This window comes from Pinus tabuliformis, chromosome 5_1 (assembly GCF_031772625.1).
Source record: "Pinus tabuliformis cultivar Carrire ecotype Pingquan chromosome 5_1, CPIR1, whole genome shotgun sequence".
Taxonomy (NCBI): domain Eukaryota; kingdom Viridiplantae; phylum Streptophyta; class Pinopsida; order Pinales; family Pinaceae; genus Pinus; species Pinus tabuliformis.
The window spans coordinates 54494468-54506099 of record NC_142305.1 but is presented as its reverse complement, the minus strand read 5'-3'; the positions used below and the strand labels follow the sequence as shown (position 1 = coordinate 54506099).

Genomic DNA, 11632 nt, shown 5'->3' with positions numbered 1-11632 from the left:
GACTGTGTCTCTTTTCTTTCAGTATGTTTGGGTCCACTTTGGGTTACCCACATCAATTGTTTCGGATAAAGACTCTCACTTCCTTGGGGAGTTCTGGACCAGATTGTGGAGGATGATGGACATCAAATTGAAAATAATCACAGAATTTCACCCACATACCGACGGGCAGACGGAGGTTGTTAAACATACCGTGGTACACCTATTACGAGGCTATTGTGGGAAACATCCCAAGTTGTGGGACAAACAACTCCCCTATATACAACATTCCTACAACAGAGTAGTGCATTCATCGATGTAGCGTTCACCATTCGAGACATTCTTTAGTTAACTGCCAAAGGACCCTTTTGACATGGTCTTTGGAAGGGAGGATGGCTCCAATGGACGTGATGATAAAGACAAAGCTCAGCAGTTCATTTAGTGAATCCAAATGAAACACCAAGCAATGCAAGAACATTTGGAAAAGAGTCAAGCCCGTTACAAGGCTCGACATGATAAACACCGAGTTGACCATCAATTCCAAGTGGGTGACAAGGTGTGGTTCCACATCAGCAAAGACACGATGAAGGGATAAGGAAGGAAGTTGCGGCCAATCCGGTATGGACCATTCACCATATTGGAGAAGATTGGGAACAATGGCTTTCATCTTGACTTGCCGGTATATATGCAGATGTACTCAATAGTGAATGTCGAGAACCTGAAGCTGTATGAACCACCTTTGATCGTCGACATTGATGAGGTGGGAATAATTCCTACTATCGATGATTTTGCACCTAAATATCTTGATGAGTTGCCCGAAGACATCATCCTCGACAGAAGAACCAGGACTTCACGGCGAGGAGATTTAGAATACCTTCGAGTTGGATTAAAGGGAATGCATCCCCGCAAGGCCAGATGGCTGGAGAAAGAAAAAGTGAGGGCATAGTACCCTCACTTGCCAATTGACTAATGAAAAGATTTTGGCGGTCCAAAAGCTCCTCAATGGGGAGGATTGATCTAGGTGGATCTCAAGACAACAGGGGAATGAAAAAGGCTCGAAATGCAAAGTGGTGGAAAGGGAAAATTCTTGGCATCAGATCAAAGTGTTCATCACCCTGATCCCAGTGGTATGAATGGCACTTCAATCCAAGTCTGGATGAAGGAACTAGGCTCAGTCAAAGTTTAGCTTGACTCACCTCGGTGGCAGGCCTAATGGAGGAAAGATTTCGTCAAAACTTGGCTCCTGGATTCCGGCCACCTTGGGTTGGAATTCCGGGAAAAATCATGGTCTCACCAAATGCACTCCTTCGGTCAAAGATGGGTTGGTATTATAAAAAATATAGTGGGAATAAATCCTAACTACCCACATTATATTAACCAACAATATAAACTTTGGGGAGGTATAAATATTATGGTTAAAAGAAACTATATATAATATAGTTGATCCAACCCACAATGGCGGAGTCAACCCATATCTGGTGCTATGGTTGGTAACATATATATATATATATATATATATATATATATATATAAAATCGCGCAAAGGTTAGGTTCCATAGTCTTACCAGCACATAAATATTTGTTTTAAGTTTGGGGTGGTGCGGTTGGTATGCACCACCGGCCAACCTAGAAACTTTGGTTTACACTCGCGCCAAAACAAACATAACCACACCTTGCTATATACTGCTGGCCTAACTACAACAGAACCACAGCAACCACCATTCATAACTGTGGGCAATATAAGTTTAACGTTTGGTTAAATGGTTATTGGTGGGGCTTGCGTAGGTGGCCATGTATGCGGTTCTGCCACCCCAAAGCCACCACACGGTATTTAATACCCGATAGAAACTCTGAATCCACCGAAAAGTCATAGTGTTGGGATATGGTATGGGTGCGGGTCCCGTGAAGTACGGGCCCACCCTCCAACTTTGATTCAAAATATATTATATGCCCATTTAAAAACATGCAGTTGGGGGTAAAACAACTATGTGTTTAAAATAAACATTACCATAACCACATATATGATAATTCCACCTCCAATATTATTTAAACATAAAATATTGCCAGTGCCCAGGTGGAGAGAAAAGGTATAGCAGCCTAGGCATGGAAACCAAGACAGAAGTAGTGGAACCCTGAGCAGTTAGAAAACACTGGTGGAGCCATGCTTGGCTAAATTTTTGCAGGAGGATTATTTTTTTCTAGACTCAAAATTGGGCAAATTTTATATCGATTTAACACCCCTCAGCGATAGGTATTCGATGGTGGTGTCAATTTTTGTTGTAGATCTCTCCAATTTTCGGGCAATCTCCAGCATGGAGGTATAAAGCTCCATTTTTGTAACTGATGAATGTAATTTCTTTTTGATGCCATTTTAATGAATGAAGGCCTCCCCAGTGATCAAGCAGGGCTTGGAGACGTAGTCCACGAGGGAAAAAATCCATTATCAATCTTCTTGTCTTCTTGTCATGCTTATGTGTTTCTTCTTCTTCTTCTTCTCACATGTGCACATTTAATTCTCTTTGGTTAAGCTACAAACTATTTATGTAATTCTTTAATGCATCTATAAACAAAAGATAACCTGGATCATGGAGCGAGCACAAATTTAGAGTAGTTCAACCTGATAATGAGATAGTTGTAGAAGTGAAGTGTTGTGGATTTTAGATTGTGTATTCCTAAAAAAGAACAAAGATCTTGAAAAGGCTTATTTGAGCTATAGAAGCAAAAGTGGCTATGTGTGAGTAGTTTTATAAAATTGAAAAACAAATTAAAGAACACTTCTAGAGGTATGAGTTTGAAAATCATATGCAGGTATAAATATATTGGCTAAAGTAGGTTGGTTCTTGCACATTTATGAGGATGGATGCCTATAAGAAAGTTAGTGCTTGTTGATGTGAGGGATTTTATGTCTTGTGTGAGTGGGTGCTCACAAAAGAATTGATGTAATCAGAGTAGGTGCTTTGAATTTACATCATAATAAAATATAATTTGGTGGTTTTTCTCTTGGAAAGGTTTCAATGTGTACAGTTGTGAATGCATTCTTATTGTGTGATTATTTTCAATCAGCGGAATAATTACTTTAAAGAAGTGAAAAATGTATAATTATTGATTCACCCCCCCAAGTAATTCGTGATTCCAAACACTAACTGTGGCTATGTAAATAAAAATACTTATATATTAATAAGAATATAAATAAAAAATATAATATTTTTACTTATAATTTTTTTTAAGGAATTATATTACTTTAGAAAACACAAAATTTAATCATATATGGTCTCTACTAGTCTACTGCTAGCAAAATTGGACCAATAGCATAAACAATGTTTTTTTAAGTTGTCATTGTTTTTCCTAATATATTGATATGAAAACTCAAACCATATACATATAAAGAGTTATACATGGAGATAATAATGTAAACTAATATACAAGGACATAGCATAAGATAAACTGAAGAACATAGTGTGAGTTGTGAATTCTCTTGTATTGTTCAACTATGTACTTGATATGGCAAGGGAGGATCCCCATTGGTGTTTGACGATGGCAGTTGAGTGCCAGAGATGTGCTTGAACAAAAAATTGAGTTTTCCATCAATAATATCCATCTTCTACAAGAGTTTAGCCATGCATATGAGAAGTTTCTGTTAGGTATTTTCTCTATCTAGTAACAACTCTATTAGTGTCAGTCACTTCTGCCTATCAGTGATCAAATATGCTTTTACCAAGTTTTGTTAGGGGTCTCAAAGTCAAATTTTATCATGTCACTAGGTTTTCAAAATAAAATTTGGTCACTGGCTAGTGTGTCTAAGTCTACTGCTACTCCTTCAAGATTTTCATGTTCTAGTCATTGCCATCACTCATTTGGATGTGCCATCTCTGAAAAGTGTCATGGGCATCTCACTTTTAGTATCATGGTTGTCATTTAGTTCGTTGTTCATTCATTAGGTCACTAGGGTTTCATTCATTCAATTCTTCATCCAATTCATAAATTGGCATGTGAAGAAGTAGTGATTAAAAAATGTTTCAAAAAAACAATTCTATTTCAAAAATATGTTAAATTTATCTTCAAATGATACCAAAGATGCATTCAAAAGGTTCACAAGTACATGATTTTCAAATCAACAACAAGAAAAGTATATGGTGGGCCACCCCAATATAATCAAAGCAAGTCATTTATCAAAGTGATAAAAGACCATTTTTCTCTCATTCCTCTCATTCATCACATTTTCAAGTGAGCTCTCATCCATCATCCATCATTTCTTCACAAGTTTAGGGCCATACATTTTCAAAAAATCAGTTTTTGCCCTGAGTCGCTATTCTGTTTCTTCTTTCACTGCGATTTTTTCAGTGGTGCTACACTTTGTGGTAAATAGGTTCTAAGTGGTTGAAGAAGGTCTCCAAGCTCAGCAAAAGCTTTCAAAATAATCAAACAAGTAATTTTAAGCCTCCCACACTATCTTTCACTCAATTTATCAAAGCTTATGGTGTGGAAACTTATCATTGGCTCCTATGTTACGCTTTTCTTGAAGACTGTCTTTTTCAATTTGTAAACCCTAAGAATCCCTCTCCTTCCATACCCTAACCTCCTACACACCTAAATACATCCCTAAAACCCTAAACCCTATCATTTTCATTCCCTAAGACCTTTTCCCAAAACCTACCCCTACTCATTGCGCTCTTAGCAGTTTTCTCAATATGAGTTGTATTTAAATTCCCTAGCCCCATACACCTTCATTTTCCCCTTCATTTCACTTCCTTAAGATACCTTACACCCCTCCCTATCACATAAAATTTTATCACACCTATTCCTACTCCCTAACCCCATCATCCCATTTTTTTCCCTTCCCCTATTTTGCCCCTAGGGTTTGCTATCATAGTCTACTATGGAGGAGGAGAAGAAAACTTATAACAAGGGTGGGAAGTGTTAAGATATGAACCATCAAATGCTTAGGAGTTGATGTTATCACCACTTGCCATCAAGTGCTTTCAACATGTTGGGTGTTTTGAATTTTGTGAGTTGGTCCAAAAAGTGCAATATCATCGTGAATTGACCAGATTGTTTGTCACCAATCTCAAGAAAGGTCAAGTCACTATTGTAGGGGTAACCTTTACCATCTCAACTGACATCATAGCAGGAGACACATATATACCAAACATGGGTCAAAAATGGTTTAAGACACAATAATTGGATGCCAAATTGTATCAGCCCTACCTCAAAGCCCCATACAAAGATAAAATTGAGAAAATATTTCCTTTTGGCCAGCTCCTTGATAGGTTTTCACCTCTGATGAAGATCATCATGAAGTATTTCACTTGTGAAGGGAGATTCTCTAGGCTCTATATCTATCACATCAAACTGCTTATGCATTTTACTAGGGTGAAACTACTCAACATACCCTACTACTTGTATAGAAGCCAAAGTGAAACATAGAAATAGTGAGCTACAAAAAAAAACCTCTTTCATCACTCCCTCATCAATATTATTGTCCTTCATCATCTTAAGTAGCTAAACATTTCCTAGGAGACATTCAGTGAAGAAAAGGTCTTTTTACCTTCTCCCAACCAACCTACTAGACTTATTTCATCATTAGCACCCCCTACTCAAACAAAAATTGGCTCTTCTAGTAGGTCTACAGTGAGGAAGAAGAAAGGTGGGGATAAAGTGGTCAAAACTTATCAAAGAGGGAACATGCTTGTGTTTACTCCACATGTTGTTGAAGGGACCAATCTTACATTAGCAACATCAGTAAAACAAGGATTACAACTATAGCATATAACACAACTGCAGCATGAGGAAACTTGTCATTTTGACACTGACATGATTAACTTGGAAGCTAGTAAGAAGCATAAAACAATGGAATAGGTCATAATGGAGAAAGATGTTGAGATAGAAAAGCTCAAGGACAATTTTTCAAAGGAAAACTTCATGATTTCATTCTTGGAGCAGGAGAATCAACAGTTGAAAATAAAGCAGCTACTTTTAGAAAAGCATGGGGTTGATGTTGGCAAAGAGGATGTCAAGGGAAAGATAGTGATGTCTGTAGAAGTTTCAGAGGAACATCAAGAGCAAGTAACAAGGAAACGGCCAAAGACCATAGGCCTCAAAAGAGCACTTCAAAAGCAAAGAGAGCATATGGCTTATGTTGGCCTAATTGAAGCAGAAATCAATAAATATAGATCATTTTAGCTTGACAAGGTAAATTGTCACTTGGAGAAGCTTCTCAGAAGGGCTATCAAAGACAGGAAGTTTCAGAAACAGATGGCTTCCCATTATTGTGCAAGAAACCAGATTGCTAAGGTTAAGGTCAAGCAATTGAAATAAAAGCTCAATGAAAATCTAATCAAGCAAAAAGGAAAGGTAAAGTTATATTTTCTTGCTAATGCTTCCCTCATAGCATAGAATAGCACTTGATGACCTTACATACCAAATTTGAAGAGTTTTGGAGAAATTTTTGTTTTTTGAGAATTTTTGCATATTTTAGCACAATCACCCTGCCAAAAATGTAGCATGGGCCACATTGTGCTTTTTCGGAAGAGCTCCAAATGGAAATAACTATACATTGTTGGATAGCATTTGACCCCTACATCAAATTTTCAAACATGGCAGCCTGATTCATCAAATTTTACAAGGTGGAAATGGCCAAAAACCTCCTAAAAAACACCTTTCTGCCCTGTTTTTGGAGGCCACACTATGCTTTTTGACCAGTCTTGGGAGAAGTCACTTTTGAGGAGCTATACTTCATCATTTTCAGTGCTTGAGGGCTCTATGGATAACTAGACAGAAATATATTTCCAATGAGCTATCATGAGATCAATTTGGAGTTCAGGAAGGCCTCCAAAGGTGTCCTGCCATCTCACGTTGTGCTTTTTCCATATTCGCTACGTTTTTTCCAAATTCGCTACACTTTTTCCAAAAGGCTGATTTTCTTCATCAGTTTGACCTAGTTTGACTTTTTACCTACGTAAATGATGTAATTGATTAATCCTAATGTAAATATGATGTTATAGTGGGTAATTAGTCTTGTTAAGTTGTTTTTATGTAAACTTAGGCCTCATTAAAGAGGAAAAACTCAAGTCAAAGTCTAAATGAAGAGTTTGTATTCAACCTTCTCAGTCTCAGTTGTTGGTTGAGATATTCCTGGGAACTATTCCACCACTCATGAATTCGACCCTTGAGGGTTGGAAACTATTTATTTTGGTCTATATGTATTATTTTCTCAATCAGAGAGAAGGGTGCGACATCTGAGGAGAGAAATCTTATAGCTTTTTCTTGAGCATTTTCATGAAATCAAAGGAGCAGTTGCAGATATTATCTAGGAATTCATGTGTAGTGAGTTTGTGACGTTGTATTTTCTCTATTATAGTTTTATATGAAAAATATTCATCTTCTCTTTCCATTCATCAGTTCTTTAGTGGTTTTCCTTAAATTTTACAAGCATAATTCTTTGCACAAAGCTCTGTTTTGATGGGAATAGCATTATGTGTCATTTCCTTTCTTGCTTAATCAATTCATGATGTACATGCTCATTAAGACCTCTTGTTTCTTCTCAACACTACAATACAGTACACTGACGAACCCTAAGCCATCACAAAACTATTGCTACCTCGCTCCTTTATATCTTTGTTGTTGTTACCCTTTTGATCCTTTGACCTAGTTACCTAGTTTTCATCCCTTGTCCAACATCAAAACCTTAAATTTTCAAAACCTACTTGAGCCTAGCATATCTAGCCTAAAATCCTTTTATATTCCTGTCAATTCTTTGGTTGTGATCTCATAGAGAGAGCCCATAGCTTGAGAAGTAGGCTTTGGCTTTGGTGAAAATGCTTAAATATTTCCAGGTATACATTCTACATTCCCACATCCTAGCTTATGTTCCAACAATAGTAGTAAAAGAATTTATTATGCAGACATATCCAGAGGGTAGGTGGGGAAAATGGATCGCAACAATGTTAGAATATGATTTGGAGACAAATCTGACAAATCTCATAAAGGGATAAGGTTTGGCAAATCTCATGGCCGAATCTAATTTGCATGCATTAGATATAAATATGATTGCTTCCCTCTCTGAAGAAGAAGCATAAGATTCACTGATATAGGTATCATACATGTTCACTTCATCACCATGGTATTTAGACATAGTTTATGTATTGCAACATTTAAATCCTCCATTGGAAGTGCCCAAACATAAAAGTAAATCATTAAAGTTGAAAGCTTCAAAGTATTGTATTCTTCACACGCAAGTAAAACTACAAGCCCTAATCGCGCTCTGAGCTGCCGCACTGCAACCCTAGCCGCGCCGTCTAAGCGACCTCGCTTGCGCTCTCCCTCATGGAGCCTGGAGGCGGCCCTGCAGCCCCTCCCCCCTTTCCACCGGAGATCGAAGCCTTCAAGGCTCTTGTATCTGCAACAGGAAAACGTCAAGTCACAGGCCCGCAGCAAAAATTCGTCAAAAAACTGGACAGTATACCCAAGGTGGCCTTACTAGAGGAGGAAATCTGTAGATCTACGCTGAATCTAGCAGAAAAAGGTTTGATCGGCCAGTTCACCGGGTTGTGGCCATCCCCGAGAGCAGTCGAAGAATGGGTTAAAAGGAATTGGCTCCCCCTGGTAAATGAAGGAATCAAGATCTATTTTGTAGGCAAAGGGTTCTTCGTTTTCTTGTTCGACAGTACAGAGGACAGAGGCCTGATTTTCAGAAACGGGCCATACTTCATGGGGCCTCAAGGACTCTACTTGAATAAATGGTCTACTGATTTTGATCCAGCGCAAGACGTGCCCAAGGCGGTTCCTGTTTGGGTGCGCCTCCCGCATCTTCCCCTGCACTGCTGGAATCAAAGCTCACTTCAATCCATAGGAAACGCACTTGGAAAATACATAGACCAGGCCCCAATGAAGGATCAATACTCTTGTGCCCGGATCTGCGTGGAGGTCGATCTGGAAACAGGATTACCCGAAGCGATTCAGCTATCGGTGGAAAACTGGACACACATACAAGAGCTTGATTACGAACAACTGCCTTTCAAGTGTCGATTCTGTCATGAGTACGGGCACTTTGCAAGATAATGCAAAAAAAGAAACGAGGAGACAACAGAGAAGGATAAATAAGATCAATGGAAACAGGCAAAGAAGACAACATTCAGTAGACAGAGTAACAAAAATAAGGCTAAAGGGACAGAGAACAAAGTAGATAATTTTGATTCATGATCCGGATTAACCACAGTTCTTAGTTCATTTTGCCAACGTTTCAAACCCCAAAACGCCGGAAGCAGTGAAACAAAAGGCAATGAGGGGGATAAAAACCCCTTTGAAATCCTCACGCCTCCTTTAGATCCTCCGGAAGCAGGGGAAGAAGAACCACCACAACAGGAGAATATTGAAACCATGGAGCCAGGTAATGACCCAACCCCCAACCCAAGCAATCTTTCTTCCCCTTCATACGCAGATATAATAAAAAAAAAGAAGAAAACCATAGAGAATATGGGATCATCAGATGATGAAACATTTGAAAGGACAACAAAAAGGGCTCGACGAAGATCAAACAAGGAAACTAGAGAAGAGGAGTCAGAAAGACAAAAAACCCTCGGCAGTCAAGCTACCATCGAAATGACACTAGGGAGGAATATCAGGCCTAGGGCCTCCAAAGGAGGAGGGCCTACCCCTTTAAGCGGTAAATGATGCAGTTGATCTCTTGGAACTGTAGGGGTCTGGGTAATCCCAACAAGGCAGAGGCCATCAAAGACTTATTGAAGATGGAGTCCGCGGACATCCTTATGCTCCAAGAGACCAAAGTAGAAGGGGAAACCCTTCTAAACACCAGTATGTTGAAATGGAAATTTGATTCAGGAAAGGCTGTTAGTGCAAGGGGATCGGCTGGTGGAATAGGCACGTTTTGGTCAAAAAGCTCATTCACCTTGGAACGATCCACAGAGACCCAACATTGGATTCACACAGATCTGTGACACACGGTAAGAAATCTCTCCTTGGCTCTTTTTAATCTGTATGTTCCTATCCACTATGAAGAAAAGAGAGAGTGTTGGAGGACACTAATGGCCTATATAGAGCAGATCAACCCTTCAAACATAGTCATTGGAGGAGATCTGAATATCATACTAGACCCCAAAGAAAAAAGAGGAGGGATATATTCTAGAGACCCCTTTGTCAACACTATGGGCAATCTGATTTTACAGTGGGACTTAGTTGACTTCAAACCTATAAAAGGCAAATACACCTGGTCCAACAACAGATCAGGAGAAAATCAAATCTCAGCTAGGCTGGACAGGTTTCTCATCAGCAGTACATTAATGCTGGACAATAGAATGGTTTTCTCTAAGATCCTCCCCAAGCTTACATCGGATCACAAGCCAGTCTTACTCTGTATCAAAAAAGAAGAAGATCTCGACCCTCTTCCTTTTCGCTTCAGCCCTCTCTGGGCAGGCAAAGACGGATTCTATGAAACTATTCAAACGGCCTGGAGGATAGCTGTTCATGGATCCCCAAGTTATGTGTGGGAACAAAAAATAAAAAACACCAAAAAAGCTCTGAAAGATTGGATTAAAAAATATTTGCAAACCCCAACTAGCCAAAGGAAAGAAGCAGTTCTTCAGCTGGAAAGAGTCCAATTCGAAATGGAGGAGAAAGATCCCTCCCCCACAGATTTAGACATAGAAAAAACTGCCCAAAGGAAAGCATATTGCTGTTTCAGAACAGAAGAAGAATACTGGCGTTTAAAGTCCAGAAGTTTGTGGCTCAAATCTGGAGACAGGAACACCAAATACTTCCATAGACAGTGCAGGGCACGAGTCTCCCGTAATCACATAGCAGAGATAACAAGCACAACCGGACAGGTGTATAATGGATTTACACAAATCAAAGAAGCAGCTGTCACTCATTTTCAGAATCTTTTAAGTGCGGAAAGAAATGGAAATGAGGAGGACGCAGAGGAGTTCCTCTCAACCATCCCAAACCTAATCAATGAGGAGGACAACGCCTCTCTGATGAGCCCAGTCACGGATGAGGAGATAACCAATGTAGTCTGGTCCATGGAACCGGATAAAGCTCCAGGACCCGATGGGTTCTCAGCCCACTTCTACAGAATCTGTTGGGAAATCATCAAACACGACCTATTCAGAATGGTAAGAGGAATCCCGAGGAAGGCAAAAGTAGGAGGAGGAATAAACTCTACCTTCCTAGCCTTAATTCCCAAGGAAACAAACCCAAGGACCTTTGACAGATATAGGCTGATTTCTCTCTGCAACTTATCTTACAAGATTGTGGCCAAGCTGCTGGCCAACAGAATCAAGCCTCTCCTCCCAAAGCTCATCTCTCAGGCACAAGGAGGATTCGTAAAAGGCAGACAAATTCTGGATAATGTCATCCAGATTCAAGAAGCTCTCCATTCCAGCCTAACCCGGAAAGAACAAGGTATGATCATTAAATTGGATATGTGCAATGCCTTTGATCGTGTTAATCGCTCCTTTTTGTTCAGGGTTCTAGCATCTTTTGGCTTTAAACAGGATTTCATAAGCCTCATCAAGGCTTGTACAGAAAACGTTTGGATCGCCCCAATGGTGAACGGCAGACCAACGGAATTTTTTCAAGCAACCAGGGGATTGAGGCAGGGCTGCCCCCTTTCGCCCTTCCTATACATCTTGATGGCAGACGT

At 39.6% G+C, this 11632-nt stretch overlaps 1 protein-coding gene across 1 annotated transcript; it reads left to right on the top strand.

Annotated features, from left to right (window-relative positions):
- Positions 1–8298: 8298 nt before the first annotated feature.
- LOC149163420 (uncharacterized) lies at positions 8299–9033 on the top strand. The gene has a single exon (XM_089429120.1). The coding sequence runs from the start codon at positions 8299–8301 to the stop codon at positions 9031–9033; it is 735 nt and encodes a 244-aa protein (XP_089285246.1).
- Positions 9034–11632: the final 2599 nt, after the last annotated feature.

Bases quoted from the DNA above. Each gene is read 5' to 3' on its own strand.
- LOC149163420 (XM_089429120.1), top strand. From the start codon at position 8,299: ATGGAGCCTGGAGGCGGCCCTGCAGCCCCTCCCCCCTTTCCACCGGAG.